The sequence below is a fragment of the Halichoeres trimaculatus genome, unplaced genomic scaffold, assembly GCF_033239565.1.
Source record: "Halichoeres trimaculatus isolate MK-OKI-2021-1 unplaced genomic scaffold, fHalTri1.1 fHalTri1_scaffold_22, whole genome shotgun sequence".
Taxonomy (NCBI): Eukaryota; Metazoa; Chordata; class Actinopteri; order Labriformes; family Labridae; genus Halichoeres; species Halichoeres trimaculatus.
Window position 1 is genome coordinate 21,907,582 of NW_027437200.1, and position 22,662 is coordinate 21,930,243.

General features: G+C 40.1%; 1 protein-coding gene across 3 annotated transcripts; it reads right to left on the bottom strand.

The window, feature by feature from the left end:
* Positions 1–102: 102 nt before the first annotated feature.
* Positions 103–22,350, bottom strand: tdrd7b (tudor domain containing 7 b). 3 transcript variants are annotated; one of them, XM_074662335.1, is made up of 20 exons: positions 22,160–22,350; positions 19,748–19,954; positions 19,425–19,569; positions 16,467–16,677; positions 13,894–13,973; positions 13,562–13,770; positions 12,639–13,004; positions 12,303–12,547; positions 12,029–12,221; positions 9,989–10,100; positions 9,521–9,723; positions 9,302–9,436; positions 6,665–6,748; positions 6,380–6,514; positions 6,121–6,231; positions 4,708–4,856; positions 4,347–4,606; positions 4,079–4,262; positions 2,608–2,768; positions 103–1,734 (listed from the first exon to the last, which is right to left on the bottom strand). In XM_074662335.1, the coding sequence occupies exons 2-20, from the start codon at positions 19,952–19,954 to the stop codon at positions 1,514–1,516; spliced, it is 3,411 nt and encodes a 1,136-aa protein (XP_074518436.1). In that variant the 5' UTR covers positions 22,160–22,350; the 3' UTR covers positions 103–1,513. The 3 variants fall into 3 exon arrangements, with proteins under 3 accessions (XP_074518436.1, XP_074518438.1, XP_074518437.1); XM_074662337.1 differs by lacking the exon at positions 22,160–22,350 and adding an exon at positions 22,044–22,089; XM_074662336.1 differs by lacking the exon at positions 22,160–22,350 and adding an exon at positions 21,692–21,989.
* Between the last annotated feature and the right edge of the window lie 312 nt (positions 22,351–22,662).

A 22,662-nucleotide genomic window follows, 5' to 3' on the forward strand; every position in this document is an offset into this window, starting at 1 on the left:
CTTGAATTAAAAGCCTGAAATCATTAAAATTTCAACCTCACAATCAACTACTCTCGTCAGCCACAGAATCTAAAAGAGACAGTTTGGAATTAATTTGTGCATCATTTATTGTTTTCACAGTCAGGGCTGAGGTGGAATGTCAAACACACCAAGATTAAATGCGGTCACAGAACGCTGAGCATTATGGGTAAGTAGATTTTACTGTATGCTGTATACAACAAGACTTGGTCAATATGGATCAACGCTATGCATAGGTGTTTTGTCCAGTGATCAAACTACTCCAAATCATTTCAAAATACACGTCACGGTTATCCTCAAGAACAGCTCAAAAACAAGAAACACGTGGCTGAAACACCCGCACCGCCAGACTTTTCTGAGTTACCCCTTTTCCACCGAGCTGCTGCTAGTGCTGGTTCCAGACCAGTTCCTGACTTAGTCCTGGTTCTTTAAGGTTCCACAGACAAAGAACTGGCTCCACTCTGCAAAAAGCTGGAATCTTATCAAGAGGTTTTGTCTTATTTTCAGCGGAAAATTGTCAAGTCCAGAAAAATGTCTGATTTTAAATTATTTAAAGACAAAAATGAGGTTGGAATTGCTTTTAACAAGAAAAAAAAATCTCCCAATTGAACAAGAGAAGAGTTTCGTGTATTAAGACATTATTCTAGTTCTAAGCAAATTTTCAAGCAATTTTTCTTGTTCCATTAGCAGATTTTTTTTACTTGTTACAAGCAATTCAGACCTTAGTTTTGTCTTTAAATAACCTTAAACAAAACTGACCAGCTGAATGTGGCTCAAATCAAGAATAAGAAGACATTTTTTACTTAAAATAAGACAAAAGCACTTGATAAGTTTTCAGTTTAGCCTCGCAAGCACCTACTGTTCGCTGGGCTGGAGCGAAGCGCTGACAGCAGCAGTGCCTCATCTCTCATAGATCAGGTCTAAACCTTATTATTTTATTTAACAGACTAAACAGCCTCATGTTATTGATCCTGTTTACATGATGGGATGTCATCTCTGCCCCGTGTTTGTGCTTTTACATTCCTCTTCTGTTCAATGTGTCACACACAGCAGCCTGGATGTGTTCACAGATGCACAAACACATGACAGAGAAGGAAAAATAATGTCACAAACACAGAGAAAAAGAAATTCTCCTTTTTCTAAGCACTCCCAGCGCCATCTTTGTTGCCCCCCCAGCTACGTAAGCAGTACCGATGTTTTATGGTGAAGCAATGGCTCCAACTTGGCTCCTTGCTGATGGAAAACCAAACCAGTTCTTAGGAAGAACGTGATCAGAACCAACGAAGCAGTAGCACCGAATAAGCACAGGTGGAAAGGGGGTAAGTGCCAAGTTAAACATGCCGTCAAACCACCCGATTTCCAAACTTCCCCCAACAATTCAATGCTTTACAACACTTTCCTTTCAAACTTCCTGATCTGCCATTTTCTTAGTCCTCCTGCAGAGCAGCATGACATTTTTAATGAAAGGTTAAACCTGTCAACAGTCATCTTTCGTCTACAGCTCATTGGTCAACTCATCAGCAAATTCAGCCATGATGTCGTGCACCCAGATGTCCTTTTCTTCCTGTGAAGTGTCAACCAGGAAAACCGTGGCCTTCCTGTCCCAGGGGTACAGGGCCTCTTGCACAGCCTCCAGTTGGGCCACAAGAGGTTTTTTCTCCACGTGATTCCTGAAAACAATCGACGCTTCCTCTGACCACTGCCTCTGCTTCACTCCTGCCACAAAAAACAGGGAGAAAGGCTGAAAATGTCAACTTTTACAGGAATAATCCTGCTCAATTATCATTCTGGGCCTCTATACGTGTGTGTCAGTGTCTGTGTCTGCCTCAAACCCTCTCCTCTGCCTGGATGTTGACGTTTTGGTTGTTTCTAGACGGTTCTAGGCGGAGAGTAAGTGTAGTTACATCAGCTTATCACAATGTGCCCAGCGCGCAACTCACTTAGCAAGTGGAAGAAGCTATCCTGAGTGGCTATGCTAGCTGACGTAGCATGGGGAAAGCAAAACACAACCAAAGTGAAACAAAAACGGCAAACAGATAAAGCTTTTTACTGAATGAGGGTGAACTTGGCTCAACTTTCACTCGCTTTCAGGAACTTGGAGAGCAGCACGGGAAAGAGTGGCATGAATTAGCTTTCTGCTAACCAGGTATGTGTCAAATACCGGTGATTAGCTTTTGCTAACATGCTAAACCTTCACAGCTCTCTAGTCTCTCCCACGTAGAGACGTGATCCTACAAGTGGTTGCTCGGCTAGTGAGTGTGTTCACGTAGCCATGGTTGGAGGCTGTGGGTGTGGGCTGCCGCTGGCACTGAGCCAAGGAGGAGGAGCCAAGTTTGGAATGTTGTGTTTACTAACAAGTAACGAAAACTCCTGCAGACCCTACCGTTAACATTTTAATTCTTACTTCTTTTAACTGTATGACACTGATCTCATGTTTTATTACAGAGGCTTTTTTTCTTAAACAATTCAGAAAACCCATTCGCCCAAAATTGACAGGTCATACATTGGCAAAATTCTTTGTTTTCACAGCAGATTATTTACCCAACAAGTTAATGTTGCAGTTTCAGACAGGATGTCCACTTTACTCACCGGCGAGCTGAGCGGTGATTCCCTGAAACGGCAGTTGTGTGAACTCTTTAATCAAAGGTCTGAGCTGGGTGCAGCCAACCAGCTCGTGTTTTCCATAGTCCAACTCGTACACGGACACTAAGCCATTGGATAAAACTCCTTTCACGAGCACACGATGCCAGCTGAGAAGGGAGAGGAGGAAAAGCGACAAGTTATCAGTCAAAACTTCAAGTACCACATGGTTAAGACTAAAGTGAGCACAAAAAGTAGGGAAATGTGTCCTTGGTACGAAGGTTGGAGAAAACATCAAAGTATTAGGATTTTTTGTTCAACAATTTAAAATTGTAATTTTTGGGGGAGTCAAAAGACCTTTTTAATTATTTATTTTCAACCACTTTATTCATGGCTTTTTAATTATAATCACACAGAACCGACTCACAAACAAAAAAAAAAAGGCAAATCAACAAACAAGACGGGGGAAAAACCAAAAGCAAAAAAATGCCAACATCAACAAATAAGGAGAAGTATACAGAGATATAAATAGAAATACATTTTTTAAATTTAAATCCTTCATTTTAGTCTTTGTTTATAAACTGGATTGGGAAAAAGTTGAGATGTCAGACATCATTCTACTTTTTCACATGGTCTGGTGTTAATAAAGCAAACTACAATTGTAAATATCAACGAATCGCAATTTAAATCGAAACAACACCCGGAGAATTGTAAAAGTCTCTTCATTTATGTTGAGGTGTTCAAACCTCAAACTTGTTGACTCCTGGTCTGGCCGAGCTCATTATGTCCGTTAGTCAATGTAGTCAAGATAAGACAAACTGATTTTGACACTGTTTGTTTTATTTTGAAAGTCACTGGGTGTTTTTAGGTAGCTTCCAGTCACAACTTCCTGTCTCGCTCGATCTTCCCTACGCTGAAATTATGAGTCACAGCTCCATGTCCTTAAAAAATAGGATGGCTGCGAATTACCTAGACGGACCAGCCAAGTAGACGGACTGCCGGTGTAAGTTGACTGATTGATTTGAATGGGATCCTTTCTGATCCGTTACTGTGATGGAGTGGAGATGGACTGCAGGCGCACCTTGTGTATTTCACCTGCTGTACCAGAAGAAAGCCTGTTCATTTCATTCAAGCCATCATTGCGCACACGAAACAGCTGGTCAGTGCTGTGTCTGGGCTGACATTGATCGTCAATACCCTGGCAACAGTAGAAATGGTCCTTCAAAGGGGGATGTTCATCTCCTGTGCTCTCCAGAAAGCGCAGGAGATGAACGTTCATGATGGAGACCAGTGCAAACGCCAAAAATATAAAACCCCAGTCAAAGAATCAAAGCTCAGAAATGGCCTTTTTAGACAGATGATAGACAACAATTCTCCGACTCCCTTGTATGTCAGTGTCTTATTGGTGCTACCTGTACACTTTGTGAGAGAATGCGTAAATATTCACGCTATAACAAATCAAACCTCTTGTTTTGCTTACTTGTTCTCCACCTTAGCAGCATATATCCGATTCTTCTCTATGTTGAGGAGTTTCTCCTCAGTTTTGTTGTAGTAGAGAATCATCTCTCCCATCAGTACCACCAGTTTGTACATATCTCTCCAGGGTTGCAGCACAAAGTGGCCTGGATGGCAAGCAACCGATACATAAACATCCATGTTGTTTCCTGAGTAGAAGAAAAAACAGACTTGTGATTTTTTTTTGTGTGCAGCAACAACAAATCTACAGTGAATGCAACACTGAGCAGCACCTGCCAAAGGAAGCTCCAGTAATGGCGGCAGCTGAAGGAGAGAGGAGGGGAATCCGGGTGTCTCTGATGGGCTTGAGGTGGTTGTGTCCCCTCCTCCTCCTCCTCCTCCTCCTCCTCCTCCTCCTCCTTCTCTGCATGCTGATGGATCTTTCTTGAGGGGAGGATTGGTTGCGACCGAGGATGATGCTGGAGTCCCGTTGGTCGAGTCACTGCTTGTGGAAGTCTTAGAAGATAAACTGGGGGCGTGTATCTTAGAAGGGCTGTTCAATAGGAAAATATCAGAGCATACGAATAATCTTTACCTTAGCGTCATGTTACCAACTGAAGAGTTAATAAACATGAATGTAGAAGTTGTAGGAACCTGTGGCTTGTCAAGAAAACGTCTGGTTTTTGTTTGAACAGGTCGCACTGGACCATCTGGTGGTTAAGGCTACGGGCCATGTTGTGGAAGTTCTTGTCAGTGAAAAGGTGGACATATATGCAACTCTTGGTTTCATCTACTTTGGCAACCTTAAACAGGAAAAAAAAACAGAGAAGAGTGACCTGAGGAGAGCAGTGGCTGAGGGTGTGCAGAAGCAGTGTTGGGCAATGACCTTTGGCCAAGTCCCACCCTTAAATATGATGAGCCAATCACAGTGCGTATAGTCATTCCTGTGTACTCGGACATCCATTAACATGCATTACGGAAAGCCAGTTTTTGTTCAGTTTAAGGAAATCCTTTCTGAGATTTTAAGTTTGGTACGGCACACATTACGTAGCGTACCAGGGACTAATCCCGGGACAGATCCCCAAATAACCAAGACGACTTTTTGGGACCCTTCCGTTGGGCATTAGAGTGCCAGACTAAACCGATCTGATCCCAGAAGATGGATCTACAACAATGCAGGTGGTTTGTAACAAAGCCCCATTTTCCACCAAGTGGTTCGGTTCGGTTCGTCTCGGCACGGCACACATTTTACAGCGTTTCCACCGACCGATCTCCAAATCACCGAGATGTGCCGTCCCACTTTTTGGGACCCTTCCGTAGGGGTGCCGATCTCGGAAGGTGGAACATAGGGATGGGTACCTTTCACATTTGAAACGATACGGTACCGATTCCACGTACCGATTCCTGGTACTGGTACTCAACTGTACCAATTTTTGTCTAAGTATGTGAAAAAAAATACCAATTTTTGCGTGGTTCATCATGTCTCTTTGTCTGTTTTGGAGTTCATTGACCTGTTTTGTTCTAGTTTTCATTCTATGGTGAATGTATGTCATTGTTAGCTCTTGTTCAAAGGGCTCTGGTTAGGCTAAAGTTAGCTTCTGGAGCTTAGCTTTATTAGCTTATCTGTAACAGCTGCGAAAACAAAGGTTGTCAAACGTTGTGCTGAATGATTCAGTGTAAATACTGTAGCTCCATTTGTCCTGATCAATGGTGACCCTCTATCTTGTTGTCTGAGATGCTAATGCTAACCAGATGCTGTTTATCAGGTTATAACTGAAGCCTTTTAGTGATCTGTGATCTTTCTGTCACCAAAAATCATCAACAGCATCCTGTGAAATGTCTCCTACTGTGACATCTGCCATAGCTCCTGTTACTGAATGTTCACTGTTTGTCCGAGTGAGTGGAGGGGGCGTGGCTTAGCCATGGGTCAATTGTATTAATGGTGACAGTATGTTTTCCAATACTTTGGTAATAATTTCCTTGTATCAAAATAAAAGAAGTTTTTTGATGAAGCATTAATAACAATGACAACAACAGCAATAATAATAATAATAACAATGAAAATACCTTTATGCTGCAGTCTGTGGTGTTCAGTACTTTCTCTCGAAGCCACTGGACAGCATCAGGAGTCCAGGATCCCACACTGACAGCCAGGTCTGCGAGACAGCACTTCACAGCCTAAACAGAGGTTGTGACTTTTTTCAAATAATCTGCAGGACTGTACAATCACGCTGCTATCACCACAACAGTTCATATCAAACACTGCCTCTGATCATTTCTTTTGACTGGGCTTCGAACCCCCTTCGTCACGGTCGTCTCAGCTGACCTGTGGTGGGATCACAATGAGGTCTCGGAGGAATGACAGCGGGATTTCTCTCAGCTCAAACACCTCCACAGACGCCTGAACGCCCACATCGATGAACAGGATGTCCAGAACTCTGCTGCCGTGCAGGTTGGTGATCTGAAACAGGAAACAGAGACATAAGCCTCCTTTACTTTTCTTCAAAGGAAAATCACAAGAATTCTTCATCCTGAGATTTTAGCTGTCCCCTACAATGTGGATTCACTAAAAAAGTTACCGTTGGTGCTGCAGGGACAGATGGTATCCTACCTCCACACGGGACCATTTGCCCTTATAGCGAGCCAGACATTCTTTCCCACAGAAGGGTCTGGATACAAGGAACTCTGATGTTACCTGTAAAATAAAAACACAAATTTGTTTTATGGAAAGATATGTGCCAATGCCAAATTTTTCAATCTGAGGTATTTTTTCAAGCACTGACATCAACTAATGCCCTCCCAAACCTAACGAATCAACCCAGTCTGCTACACTGTAAACTGTGTTCATATGACAAAATAAGCTAATAGGCTAATTTAGGCTTTTGGCTAGGCTGGTTTTAGTGGACGGCATCACATCGCTCCAGTTTCAGCCTCCCTACGCTGACTTCCTGTCAGTTTTAGAATTGATTTTAAGATTTTATTTAATCATTTTTAAGCATTCATGGGACTTTTCAGAGCTACCAATGCTATATGAGCCATCTCACAGCCTCTAATCCTCTAGTGAAGGCCATCTAACTGTTCCAAAGTCCAAGCTCAAAACCAAAGGTGATCGAGCTTTCTCCATTGGAGTCAGTGGTCTCCTTCAAATCACTTAAAAACTTTCTTTTAATGATTTGCTTTTATGTTATGCTGTCTTTTTGTCTTTTATCTTTCATCTCTTTTAGAGAAAGATGGATATAGTTTTTGTTAAAGGCAGATACTAAGTCCGATTATCAGTAGTCAATACTCATTTGAAGTAAAAGTGAAAATATTGGCGTCAAAATGTGAGATAATACGAACTACAACACTTGACTTAGTTTTAACACAGTTGTACTGTGGGTGGGACAATGCTAGAGACAGAGTAATGACTGCAGACAGAGAGGGGCGGCTGGATTGGAGCCAAATATCAAAGTCTTAAATTTAATTTCTAAAAAAAAAGGCGGATGCCAATATGCTTCAAAATGCTAAATATCAGCATTGATTATTTCTATCTTACTCCAGTTTTACTGTCTTGTTAGCTTATTATTGTTTCGTCTTTTAGCTTGTGTCCACTCTTCTATTTTATATTTGCTTTTAGAATTATTATTCAATTATTATATTACTAGTTTAACTCTCTTGATATTGTCTTTTTATATTTGCTGTCCTGTTTTTCGCTCTCAATCCCTTTTCATTGTCTTTTCTTTTTCTTGCTGATTGATGTTTTTAGCTCTTTTTTTTTTTGTCCTCATGGTCTCATTTTACATTGCATGGTTCTTGTATTGTCTGGGTTCATATGTCATATGAAACTTCAATATTCGAAAGAGTGTCTCGACTGAAATAAGCCTTTTTTATCATTAATATTATTATTATGATTGACAGAGATGGATTCCCATAAAATATCTTTATTTGCCTTCCTTTTGGACTTCCCAACTGAAATTATAAATTGAAGATTGAACCTGAACTTTCTGCAAACTGGAGCAACAAACAAGCCCTTATAGCTTGTATCAGGATGTGGAAATAGTCAATGTTAGGACCAAGGTAAGTATATAATATGTAAATATGTCACCTTTCAACATAGTTCATGATGTAAAATGCACTGATATAATTTTTTAAAAATGAAGTTTTCCAGAATACACCTCACTAAAAAATACCAGTCCCATCAACACATTGTTGACCTGAACACCGACACAGGGGATTACTTGGCTAAGCTACTTCCTTTGAAGGACAGCAGTGGCACTATTAGTAAAAGCATTGGTTCCACTGTCTGCTTACAGATTAAATGGCTTGGCTATATCCTTACTCCAGATTATCAACCTAATCTCCATCTGCCTCCAAATACAACTGAAAAAAAGAACATATGACTAATTTTCCTTCAAGGTTTTGAGACATGAATTTGCAATATTTCATCCATACAGAAACACAAAAAGTAATTGCTTTTAGGAACGCTTTTGGTCATAAACCTAAACTAAAAGTAAAATCATTTTTTTTAATAAATGTAAACATATATAAATAGTCCATATGGTAAGTTTTGCCAGAGCTTCATTTTTCCAATGTTTTGTTTTTACAGCGTCATTCTAAAATGCAATTAAACAATTTTCCCCTCAAAATTGTACACACAACACCCAGAATGACATAAAAAGAGGGTGTGTACATGGTTTACAGTCTTTCTGCAGCCAGTTTTGAGTGGACAGTCGATTTAGACCCAAGCTCTTCATTTGGTTAAAATGTGAATAATTATCATTATTATAATATGATAAGTATAATATTTCAATTAAACATTGAAAAAGCGTCTCAAAACCCATTTTTATTCTTTGGCTTTTAATTTCAGTGAGACTTGGTTTCTTTACCTGATCGCATTCCCTTTTATTTGCTTTTAATGTGTTTTCTTTTCTGTGTGCCTGTTTTTTCTTACCCGTTATACATTTTGAATTTGACCTACCTTTACAGCACTTTGTTTACAGCTCTGGTTGTTTTTAAAAGTGATTTATAAATAAGCTTAATACAGTACGGTACATTATGGTACGGTACAGTATTGTACCGTATGGTATGGTACGGTACAATATGGTATGGTACAGTATTGTACCGTATGATATGGTATGCTACAGTGGTGCGGTACAGTATGGTATGGTACAGCATGGTACGGTACAGTAAGGTACGGTCAGGTGTGGTATCACCCAGGGTCTAAGTGAAATGCTTTCACAGCGACCCCCACATAAAAAGTTGGCTTAACCTGAGAGTGGAAGTACGTGTCTATCTTCTCCAGGATCTCGTTCAACTTAGCGAGGCCTCTGGAGGGCAGCTGGCAGTAGATGGTGCCATCTGAGCAGACACTCCCCACAGTTACATTCATGTAAGAACTGTTGACCTGATAAAAACCAGTGACAAGAGTTCAGAGCAAAACACGCACATACACTGACTCAACCACAATGATACCCAAACTCGACTGTACCTGCACTGGGCTGGTGAGCGTCTTGTCCTGCAGGGCTTTCATACAGACAGCATTGATGTTGACATCATCATCTTGTGACGTGTCGTACAAAACAACAAGGGGAGACTCTCCTCTCTCCAGGATCTCAGCCAAAAGGATTTTCCCACTTGCCATTATCTCAAGGGTCTTGAGCACAGCAGGTTCCTGACAAAACGGCTCCAGGCCTATTTTCATACATGAACACATATGTATGTATGTTAAGTACATACACTATATAAAGATAGGGAAATAAAACATTTGAACCCCTGTAAGTTTGTACCCATTACAAAGACATGAACAGTCCATTTTTTCAATAATGGATCAACTGTACCAAGAAAAAGACAGAATACCAACATCTAGAAAATTAAAGGTTTCAAATTAATACATGTCATCATACATCTTAAGAAAAAGTGATTGACAAGAAACAAGGTTTCTGAAACACAGGCTTACCTGCAAGTTTACACTTGGTTGCTTGGAAAGGCAACTGGAAAAACTTTTTGTGCAGCTCCAACACTTTGGTTTTGCACACCATCTCTGAAAAGCCATGATCCACATAGTACACCTAAAGATCCAGGGACAAATTACTTAATAGCATTATTCTTTGTTCAAGTTATTCTTATTTAAAGGTCTCAACACGACACAATAAAAGAGAGAGAGTTAGCCAGGCTGTGTAGCTAATTTTTGTATTGTGCAAAAATAATAAAATAGGTAATCTGTCAAGGGGGAAGAGGTGTTCAAATACAGACACCTATCATTGCAGGTCAGTTGATAAGGTCTTTGATGAATTGGCTTTTAGTGTATAGATCTACAGAATTTTGATCAGGCAACTCACACAGTGTACAGTCATTTCCAAAGGTTTTGAGAATGGATTAAAGTTGGGTTTTCATAAAGTGTGCTGCCTCAGTTCTTATAATAATCTGTTTTAACTCTAGACTTAAAAAGTGATCAGATCAATTGCAATAAACTGCAATGTCATTCCCTGCCTGCCAAGATTTGACCTTTGTGGAAAAAAAAAGTTTGTGCAATCTCAGAATTTTTTGCCATGACTATACTTCACATGGACGAACAGATTTTTTGGGGGGAGTGGGTGGGAGTGGTCAATCAATGTGTCTATGAATGCATGTCTATGGCAGTGTGTCTATGGATAAATGTTTATGGAAGTGTCTTTGGATATATGTACTTGGGTGTCTTTGGGTGCATCAGTGGAAGTCTTGATAGATGTGCCATTGGATTTGTCTATGGTAGTGTCTATGGATGTTTGTTTATGGAAGTGTTTTGGGATGCACAAATGCAAAGTGCATGAAAGTGTCCTTTGGGTGCATCTATCAAAGTCTATAAGTAGTGTCTTTGGATGTGTCTATGGCACTGTGTCTATGGATGTTTGTTTATGGAAGTGTCTTTGGGTGCACCAATAGAAGTCTCCGTAGATGTGCGATTGGATTTGTGCACTGAAGTGTCTATGGCAGTGTGTCTATGGATGCATGCCTTTGGATGTGTCTAAAGAAGTGTCTATGGAGGTGTGTCTATTGATGTATGTTTATGTAAGTGTCTTTGGGTGCATCAGTGGAAGTCTCTTTAGAGGTGTCTTTGGATTTCTCTACTAAAGTATCTATGGATGCATGTCTTTGGAAGTGCCTTTGGGTGCATCTGTCAAAGTCTCTCAGAAGTGATTTTGGATGTGTTATGAAAGTATCTATAAAAGTGTGTAGGGAAGTGTCTATAGAAGTGTCTTTGGAAGTTTCTATGGCAGTGTGTCTATGAAAGTATGTCTATGGATGTATGTTTATGAAAGTGTCTTTGGGCATCAATGGAAGTCTCTATAGATGTGTTGTTGGAAGTGTCTATGGAAGTGACTATGGATGCATGTCTTTGGAAGTGCCTTTGGGTGCCTCTGTCAAAGTCTCTAAGAAGTGTCTTTGGATGTGTTATGGAGGTGTCTTTACAAGTGTCTATGGATGTGTCTTATCTCTATTTTACTCTATTTTAATAAACTGTTATTTAACCAGGTCAGTCCCTTTGAGATTAAAAACCTCTTATTCAAGAGAGACCTGCCCAAGACAGGCAGAAGCAAAAACACAAAATTACAGACAGGAAGCACAAAAAAGACAGAGCACAGTCAATAAAACACAAGATAATGGATTAAATCCATGTTCTGGGAAACAACTGTTCAAACAACCAAGCTAAAACATTGGCATCTTATAGAACCAGCTCGGGACACCAGCTCCTTGAGCTTAAAATAAGTGTCCATAGATGAGTCAATGAATGTGTCTTAAGTAGTGTTCATAGACTGATGGGTGGATGGATTTTCATTGAAGTGTCTACTGATGTGTCAATGGATATGTCTCTTAATGTGTCTAAGAAAGAGTCTATGGATCTATCTAAAGAACTGTCTGGGGATCTATCTAAAGAACTGTCCTGGGATTGATGGGTAGATGGATATTATGCAACACTTTCCATTTGAGTGTCCTTTGCTGTTTCACTGACTCTCACCTTGACCTTGTCCGCCATGACCTCACATACTTTTGCCCTCAGAATCTCCCCCTCTTCCTCAGCCCTTACAGCAACGAGTTGGCCCAAGAATGGAGATGACACGGGGGATGGACCACTTTGGTTCAAACCATAGTAATCCCTCATCTCATCCTCCATCGACTCCTGTGCCTGAGAATAACCTTCACCAATGTACCTGAGAGTGGGGGGAGGACACAGGTGAGATTTATGAACTGCTTATTCTTACTTCAGCATGTACACATCCAGTTCGCCCTACCTTATTACAACCTCATTGGTGTTGGTGGCCTCCACCACCAACACAGAAGGGTACTCCTCTTTTGGGATATGCATAGAGGGCACATCCTGATGGTTAAGCGTGTTACAGTTTTTATCCTCTTCTCCTCCACTTCTGCTCTGTCTGTACAAGATGGCTCTTTTGGGGTTGTCCGGCATCGGGTAGTCAACAGTGCAGATATCCGAAAGCAGGTTAAGGTTCTCCAGAACATGTTTGGGCAGTTTGATCTTGAAAAAAATCAATTTGATTTTAAAAATGATTAAATACAGAAAGTCAGGGATTGACATGGATATGACAGTGGATTATATTGTCACTGACTTTATAGGTGTCCTGGAAGAGCTTAGGTAGTGCATGGGCCCACAGCCCATTGGAGTATTTATCCAGCAGCACCTCCAATTTCGACTTCAGGTCGGGGGTGAGAGCGGTGGGGGAAGATGGGGGGCTGGGAGACAATGAGGATGATGGTGGAGACCTAGGAGAGGGGTCACTGGAGCTAGTCAAATGGATGCTAGTGGGTCCTGGCTCAGCAAAGGAATAAACGGGTTTGTCTGAGGAGGAGGTGGAGGAGGGGGCAGAGGAACAGGGGGAGTCTGGACCAAATATCAGGGGAGTGGAGGATGGCGTGTTGGGGTCCTTGGCAGGGTAGAGCAGTAGCTCTGATGTGTTACTGGAGGTTTTCTCTACCTAAGAAATAAGAAAAAAACAAGTAAATACATTTTTTATATACAGCGTATATACAGTGCCTAAAAAATGATCAGATCACCACCTGTGTAAGATGTTTGCCTCAAAGTGGGTGTGACGAAAACACTGGGTTGCCTGAATCAAAAGTAAATTGCTGACTACTGAAATATGTTTTCGTGTTTCTGTAATGGTTAATCCACCTTCATTTATCCCTGAAATGGTTTTTGTATCCTGGGAGATTAAGGGTGGATGGGTCAATTACCAGGTCATGTGTCTTCATACCAGCATTCAAAGTTAGATTGATAAACTTCTGACCATGAGGCAAGTCCTGATATTTTTCAGGGTTGCTTTAACAAAACAAAATATTTACTTTCATTACTGAATAGATAGATGATGTATGAGTTTCACGTATTGAATTGAGCTACTGGAATAACAGAATGGGAATTAAAACTTCTTAACCCCAGGGGGAATTTGATGTAAATAAACAGCTTTTTTCACATCACTCCTATTTATAGCGATAGTTTCACTGACATAAATAACTCACAGGAGTAAGTACTTACCGTGCAAACATGGCTCCATTCCTCCAGGTCTCTGATTACCTCAGTAGGTAGATCTTGTTTGTACAGCTCTTTGTAGATTTGTGGCAGCTTTGAAACCCAAAAGCCATTACTGTACATCTCCAGTATCTCCCTGATGCGATTCTGTACCGTCTGAATGTTGTAGGGCTTTACTTTTCTAGAGCCATGGCAGTCCCTCTGGTTCAAAGGCGCTAGGAGATTAAAAAAAATCAGCTTCTATGACTTCATCGTCTGATTCCTAAAACTTGTAGCCTGCTCTTACCCTGAAAGCACCTTTAAAAGAAGTATAATAAAAAGTACTCTGTCGTACTCACAGCTCTGTTGGGTGTTTCTGGAAAGGTGAGCGTGCACTTCCTTCTGAAACCTTGATGGGAGAGTCATCCTCTTCTCTGATCTTGACAAGAAAAGAGAACAAGGGGAATGGTCTATGTGAAACTCTTATTTTCAACAATACACTTTGCGTTTAAAAATGTTCAAAGAAGAAAAGAAGAGCAGTAAGAGTCAAGGCAACAAATTCAACCAGGCATGCGTACAGATGGGTACCTTTCACATTTGAAATGATACGGTACAGATGCATGGTACCTGGCAATCAGTATGGTTGGAAGGAATTAGGAAAACTTGAGACACCTGTAGAAATTGGTGGCACCAACTTTCAAGGCTTGATCAATCTCCATTGATGCTTTTGTACCATTTCAGTCTATTCATTGGGCTCAAGCCACTTGAATTTCAATAAAAACTGGAAAAATTGGGGTGCACCCCAAAATCTGGAGATTAAAAAGGTAGGATTGAGCTGATTGGGCCCTCCTGGCTGCAGTTATCTAAAACATTAACAAAGCATTTGCCAAGTCCACATGTAGGGCCAACATGGCGATCTCGGCTTCTGCTCTTTGTAGGGTAATCCTGGATTTCTTGCTGAGCTAATTTGATTGTGGTTTGTGTTGCATCAAGCTTAGACTTTTTAAAGTGGGACCTTAATTTGCTATTAACCAGTCTCCAGGGGGTCTCTATATCCTGAAACTTAAGCACCCACTCAGGTTCGGCATTGGCCAAGATGTACAAATGTAGAAGCACGAGTTTCTCCTGTTAATTCACTCATGGTACATGTTTGACTGTGACCACAGGAGGTCACACTGGCTTTGCAGCTAGCAACACAGGTGTCCCTAAAAATCTCAACTGGGCCAACGTGTTTAAATAAAGGTTAGATAAAAAATTCAAATGTTGGAGAAGACAAGCTGAGTTTATCTGGGTTAGGTTAATTTTGGGCATTTTATTGTATTAAAAAATGAATGTTGGTAAACCAGTTGCACATGAAGGCATGCTTTGGTACATTTGAACACCCACATAGCCACACACCCCCACACACACAATTGATGTGCTGCAATATGCAGAGCTGCCAGCATTTTTTTCCAATGGAAGATCTAGGAGATTATAGAGAGATGTGCTGATTCACTTTGTGTTGGTTTAGAGGCGTTAAGCTACCAGAGAATAGGCCAGGGATTAGAAATGGCTCATATCCACACTGCTCTGGGCTTGTGTCCCAGGCCGACACACCAGACTCCCCTCCCTGTTGCCTATTGTGCTGTTGAGGGACAGCAGTGCACTGGACAACCGAGGTGACACTGACAGTGGACTGATGTAGGTTGTTTTCTTTACAGCTGGCCGAGTCATTCTGAATGGAAGTGGAAAAGTCTGTTGTTGAGCTAAATAGTTCTCAAATCAATGGTTAAGCACTACAGATAGTATCATGTCTTATAGCAACACTTGAAAAAGAAGAAAGAAGAGCATGGAGAGAATGTTGTGGTTGAGGCTAAGGCCACTTTTCTACTTCTGCAATGGATGAACTCCATAACTTACACTGTAGGTCCCTTTTCATTGGAGAAGACAACACATGTAGCCCTACTATCGACTCCGATATGTGCTACCAGTAACTGAATTTAAAGATACTGTGAGGAGGTTCTGTTTTAATTAGACTGCAGCGCCACCTTTAGGCCTGGAGTCACATGCACACTGTTCCAAAGATTTGTTCGAGTAAACTTTTACCTCTGATGCAACGCCACGTGGTAAGGTATTTATCAGTGCGGTTACGTAGCGCTGTTGTTTGAAACAAGGCAACAACCGAACGCCGCAAGTTTGTACCGTACGAAAATAGCCAGCTATATGTAGTGCTATCGGCAGCCCCGTGCAACTACTTGTCCGTAGGCTAACGTGACAACAAGAAAACTGTCGGTTTGTACTGTGGTTTAGTAGCTGTCCATATGTAGTGCTCCTGACAGCTTGATGCCTTAAGACATGTCGGTAATATACAAAGCCCGTTTCCACTAAGCATTCCGGTCTAGGTCAGTATGGTTGGTACAGGTTGGCTCGGTAAAGCCTGGTCCTGTTTACGTTTCCATGGCCAACCATGCCCTTTTTGGTAAACAGCATGTAAACCGGATTACATGCCGATTTTAGTTCCCCATTGCTTGTACCCATCCCTACTCCTGGGGTTAGATCGGTATGTCTGCCATTGCCACCCCAACAATAGTTGCTTGAGGATCTGTTCTGGGATTAGTCAGTGCCATGCCGAGATGAACCGAAGTGACTAGCTTGGTGGAAACGGGGGTTATTGTTAGTAAATCCTGGTTATGTCCTGCAAGTCATCTACCAAGCACAGCTAATGTAACCTCACTCTATATTTTACAAAGAACGCTATGTGCGCATAAGGCAGCATCAACCTTTTCCATTTTAGAAGTCTCCAAAGGGGTTCCCCTAGGTTCGATTCTAGGACCTCTTTTGTTTTCCATTTATTTCAATAACTTATGGTCATAAACAATAAAAGAACAGAAAAGAATGCAGTTATCTCTTCGCTAAATGTCTCCAGATCCTTATTCTCCTTTTCCTTACTCACTTCTCTGCAGGTGGGTTCCCTTTTCTGTGAGGTGTGTTCTTGTTGAAATGTGTCCCCATCTTGCCTTCTGATGGGCCATCCCTCATGTCTCTTGCTTGCCTTAGGTCCCCATGTCCTGCCCCTCGGCCACCTCCTCCTCCTCCTCCACCTCCTCCTCTCCCAACTCCTCGCCCACGGTGGTTTGGCTGCCTCAGAGAGGTTTGAGGTTTGGCTGTTTGAAGAAAGTCAAAGGAAATGAGGGGTCACACCAGCTCAAAAACACAGACAGAGTCCTCACTCAGGTCAGGTCAGTATCAGGCTAAGACAGGGGAGTGTGTCTATCCTGATTGGACACATAGTGTAACAGACACAAATCTGATGAACAACATCACAGCTAAGTTAAGTTGAGTATAAGCAACAATAATACAACAATAACGCAAATTTTGGTTATGTTGTGTTTTTGATAATGCTGTTTTTTTCTTAGAATGAAAAATGCAAAATACTAGTTTTAATAATTATATTTAATTATATTAAATATTAATAATATTATCTATACTGAAACTAAAAAAATAAATATATACAAAATAGATAAAAAAATAAATAAAATAAATAAATTAAAAATAAATAAATAAATAAATAAATAAATAAATAGAAATTAAATAAATAAATAAATAAAAATATTTCAATGGGTAAAGGTCCCTGGTTTTTTGTACTGCTGGTGTAAGATGTCCAAATGCTGGCTTCGACAAGAACTGATGACAATGCCGAACCAATGTAAGGCTCAATCTAGGCCTTCAATCGCAAAGACAGGTCTTTGGGAATGTGATGAGCAGAGGTGGAAATAACAGTGTTAAAACTTACAATGTTATTAACACCCTAACTTTTTCCAGTAATGGGTAATCTAATTAATTACTATCTCAAACGTTATGACGCTGTGAAATGTGGCGCGTTACTATGTTTCCAACCTGGCTCAACTCGTAAAAAATGATGAGAACAATCATGCTGACACGTCTTTAACGAAGAGCTAAATGCTGATGCTAAAGTAAATTTTTCCAACAAATATTACACAACTACTTGTGTGTGTCTGTGTAACCTCAGTCAGAGAGGATCTCATGCAGCGTCTTTGGATTAAACCAACTCCAGGGAGAGGGGTGGATGCTTTTCGAGGTTTAAATGTAAGGCACAAGTAGCCGACTTGAAAAATATAAGAGATGACAAGACCAGACTTAAAAAAATAAGGGGTTAATCTGGAGAAACCACAAGTTGGAAATGGAGCGAGTTGGGTTAAAACTGGCATTTTCAGGATGGAAGTACAGGGGCCACTTCAACTTCATAAATATAAAAAGCAAAACCTGCTCAAACACTGACTCCCTTTGCAAAATCAAAGGTTTTTCATCACTTTAACATATTAATTTTTTAGAGTAATTGGCCCAACCCTGGTGATGGGGTCCTGAAGGTAGAATGAGTTTAAACTGACGCCACTTCCCGTGTCCTGCAAACATTTTTTCCTCTGCAGTCTTCCCTGTGCCATGTGGTTAGCCCCAGTGAGTGAATAGATAAAGTTACAGTCTGTTGTTTTGGATGTGAACGTGCTTATGAAGCACTTTGTTTCTCTGTGGCACAACTCTTGGTGTCAATGACTGCGCTCTTGGCAACTGTCAAGTCAGCAGTCTTCCACATGACTGTTTAGCCTACTGAACCAGACTATGAGGCTATTAATGGCCCAGAAAACCTTTGCAGATGTTTTCAGATAACCAGGTGATTAGAGAGCGTCACTACAGGTTTACAGTGTTGAACTTTTTAAAGGTATTCAAGTGACTTTTGTATAATTCTCACACTTAGAAAAAATAAACTTGAGAGTCTATCAATAAAATGAAGAGTGAGGTTACGTTAGTTCTGCTTGGTAGATGCCTGACAGGACATAACCAGGATTCACTGAAGTTACACATCACTGACATGTCATTCAGGAGCCCAAAAGTGCACTTTATCTTGACAATAAGTCAAAAAAGTTTATAAAAAAAATAGAAACACAGAGTAAAAAATATAGTTAATAATTATCTTAACCAAAAGGTTTTGTGTTAATTAAACTGCACGTGATGTCTTAGTTTTTTACTTTATTTTTTTATTTATAAATTTGAAAATATAAAAAAAACCCAGAAAAATTTGTAATATCACAAATATCATAAATATCATAAATTTGTAGGCTGCAATTTTTCCCATTGTTTAGAATTTCAAAAATTTGCAAAATTTTTAAGATAAATTAAGAAATAAAAAAAGTGTGCAAAAATTTGAAATTTGAAAATTTAGAACAAATATTCTAAATTGCGAAATAAAATATATATTAAAAAATAAATATATAATAATTTGCAAAACTAATTTGAAATTTGTAATAACAAAAATTTGCTCATTTTAAAAAAAGTGTAAACATTTAAAAACTTTACAAAATAATTCAACAAATTGTATTTATATAATTTGCAAAAATTTGCAAACTCAACAAATTTCGAAATTAAGAAAAAATTTGCAAAATCTTATTAATTTTTATTCTCTTAATTTGCAGAACCTTAATAAATTTTTAAATTCATAAAAATCTACAATTTGCAAAATCTTTTTAAAAGTTTGATTTTTTTTTCTAAATTTGCAGAAACTGAACAAATTTTGAAATGTATTTAAAAAAATTCAAAACTTGCAAATCTGTCAAATTTAGATTTTTTTCTAAATTTGAAAGTAATTTAAAAAAAACTCCAATTTCAAAAACTTGCAAAAATTTCAAAATAATTAGCAAACATATCAAAATAATTTAGAGCTTTACTGCAACAGGTTAAAAATATATATATATTTTATATCAGTAATATTTTCTCAAAGATACAAGGAGCCACTGCAAAGGCGTTAAAGAGCCGCAGGTTGGAGACCCTTGCTGTAATGTGTGCCAGCCTTTAGTTGGACAGAGAAATACCCCACCACAGTGGTCTAAAATCTTACCGTTGAGGACTATGGGAGCAGCTGGTTTGACCCTCATTTGGGTGTTGACAACGTGGGGGCGGCCTGTTTTCTTGGAGCAGCGTTGACGAGCCACCACTTTGGCGAGCTGGATATTCTCTTCAGCTCCTGAGGCGAAGCAGACTGTCTAGATAAGAGTAGGAACACAAAGTGGTGTGAAAATGAAGGGAAATACTATTTTTTAAGTGACTTACCTGTTACACTGTTTTTGAATTTACCAAAGTGACTACTAAAATTATTTTGAGACATTATCCTCGATGTCATAGAGGCGGGCATCAGTTACACACACATTTTCAAACACACACCTCTCCAGAGAAGTTTCTCTCCAAGCGTACTATTGAAGGCAGGCTTGCTAACAGTGAGTCCAGGTGGTTGTGTCCCATCTGTTTGTGAGGTATGTGCTCTCCAGTCAGCTCCTTGTACTCTGATTTCAGCTGGGACAATGACACCCCACCTTTATTGGCCTGGAGAACGGCCTGAAGCATCTTCTTTACCATTTCCACGTCCGCCATCTGAAACAAAAACCAATCAACAGCAAGCTAGTTAAAGCTAAAGGTTGGCATCACCTATAATTAGAGATGAAAACAGTTTCTCGTCTGCTAAATGAAAGTGTCTTTATAGGTAAAGAAATGAAGACTGAACTCATAGAATTTGAGGGAATCAAAAGTCCTGTTTCCACCAAGCTTTGGTGGGTTGCAACTTGTGGACATAAATCCCATTTTCCATATACTGATGGTTTTGCCTTCTTCAGCATGTCTCTCCCTCCATGTTTTCAGCAGCATTGCGACACGTCAAGCACAAAGTTATGTCGTTATCAAGCGGCAACCTCCGGTCTAAGAATATGAGACTATGCTGAAGTGCTAAAATCTGCTGTTTCACGAGTGTCTACTTGAGGCTGGCTCCAGAGGAACCAGAAGTCACATACACACCAAGCCAGAAAAAGTAGTTTTCAAAGCAGAAATTAACCTTTTTACAGCCTGGTTCAAAAAATGTCTCCTGTCTGAGTCGCTAATTTTACTATCAACACTGAACGGGGGGTGAATTTTTTTCTAACTCAGCAATACAGAGGATGTCAAGATCGCAAGCTCGCCCAATCAGAGGCACAGCTCAGGTCACATGACCGACAGATGCCCTATAGCTGTATTCAAAACCCTTGTCACTACCAATATGGCTGTGATAGCCGATCTGCTTCAATTTCTGTTTCAGAAACAGACTGGTGACGTCGGGGAGACTACGTCCATGTTTTATACAGTCTAAGGTTTCTATCTTGGTATAAGATTCACTAAGTTTACATGCAGTCAATATTCCGGTTTCCAAAACCTCCGGAATAACCCGCAATGTGCATCATTTCTACTTCTTCCACATGTATCCATAGCAACAGCAGTATGGCAGACTTTCTGTACTCAAAAGACCAAGATTCCTTGGGAACAGAACATGCGCAGAACACAAATTAATGTTCCTTTAGATGAAGATATTGTGATGGGCGTATTCATGATAGTCTGGATACTAGAGTTTGGATACAGTTTGAAGTTTGAAAATAGTTTGAAACAGTTGAGAAACTGATATTTCCGAATGAAAATGAGTAAAATTTCCCCTTTACTGTGTATTGCCCATATAAGCATATTCAGTGCCCCCTAGTTCCCATCATTGAAACTACCATTTTTGGGAAATTTACACATAGAGAATATTCCAAAATTTTGTACTATGCAAATATGTGATAATTTATGTTGGGAAATTATTTGGTTGTACTTCAAAAAAAATATATTATTGTAATTTCCAGTCGTTCCCAAGAGCTTAAACAGAAACAAAAGTTCAATGAACCACATATTATGAGGTTAAGATATAACTGCCTGTGATTATACCCCTGACCACCAGGTGGTTTCGTGTGCAAAAAAAAACAGAATATGAGGATATTCCGGATTTTTAAAAATGGTAATTGGTGTTTACATGACTGTGCGCTACCAGGTTATTGCTAATATTCAAAAATATGCTAATGTTATGCTAATGTATCAATTATGAAAGGATGGAATAAACAGTGTTAAAGGAAATTTGCTTGGTTTCTATTTTCTTAAATAGGCCTACATTTTGGAATCTTGTGTATGCGTACCCCCACTTGAGAACCAGTTCCTTGTTTCTATTTAAACTAATGTTTCTAAAAATAAAAAGTGAAACTAAAGAGTAGGCAATGACGTAAGACATCACGCGTCGCGTTCTTTTCTCCACACCCTCCATTGGAATCTTCACTCTACCTCTCATGGTCGACTTCCGGCTCTCTGATCCAGATCAAAACAGCCTTTTTATCTTCCTGAAAGCCAAGGCCTCATGTTTGTTGACAGACTGGACCAGGTAGACATGATCAGGTAACCGTGCCTGGGTCATAATCGAGTTAAACCTTCCGACTTACTTATATGGCAGCTGATAGTCAAGCTCCATTTAATACGCCGTTTAAAACCGGAAGCTCAAATTTCTGCTTTCACAACAAACCCTCAGTTTGACTACATTACTATCATTAAATCCTACCGCACACCGGCCTCCTTCTGTTTGTCCCTCTGAGACTCGGAAGTACAAAGTGACTGACTTGCTGTGAAGCTCTTGACCCACCTTCTCTGTTGATGCGAAGTGAACAAAGTTATCTTTGACGTGATTCAGCAGCCAACCTGACCCACTCCGACCCGGACACATAGAAAAGTGGGAACAAGCTGAAGAGAAAGCTCTACCTTGTTGGGAAGAGACGGGGTGTGACAGGCAGCACTCGGTCCAGTCGTGGCCGTACCTCCACTGGCACAGATCAGAGAGATGTGTCTGCGGCTCTGCTCTCCGAGTGTCTGACAGCCGCTGCGGGAACAACCTCTCCTCCGCCCTTTGATTGGTCAGAAGTGGCCTGGCTGCTGGCTAATGACATTTCAACATGCACGGCATACCGCGCCTTGTGTAACACCGTCATTAGTCTACATCTGACTGTAAACGCTGCAATTACAGCACGTTACAGCAATACCTAACCAAATTTCCTGTTTCACCAAAACTCACTCAGTTTCAGATTAAAAAAAAAAAAAAGTTAAAACAAACTAATGGCTAATTCATATTATCAGGAGTTTAAAAACATTATTTTGGCATTTTGTTGATATTATAATTATTGGAATATTGATAATAAGAATAAATGAATGAATGCTTAAACATGTGAAATTAATACAAAGAGGAAAAAGAAAAGAACATCAACAGA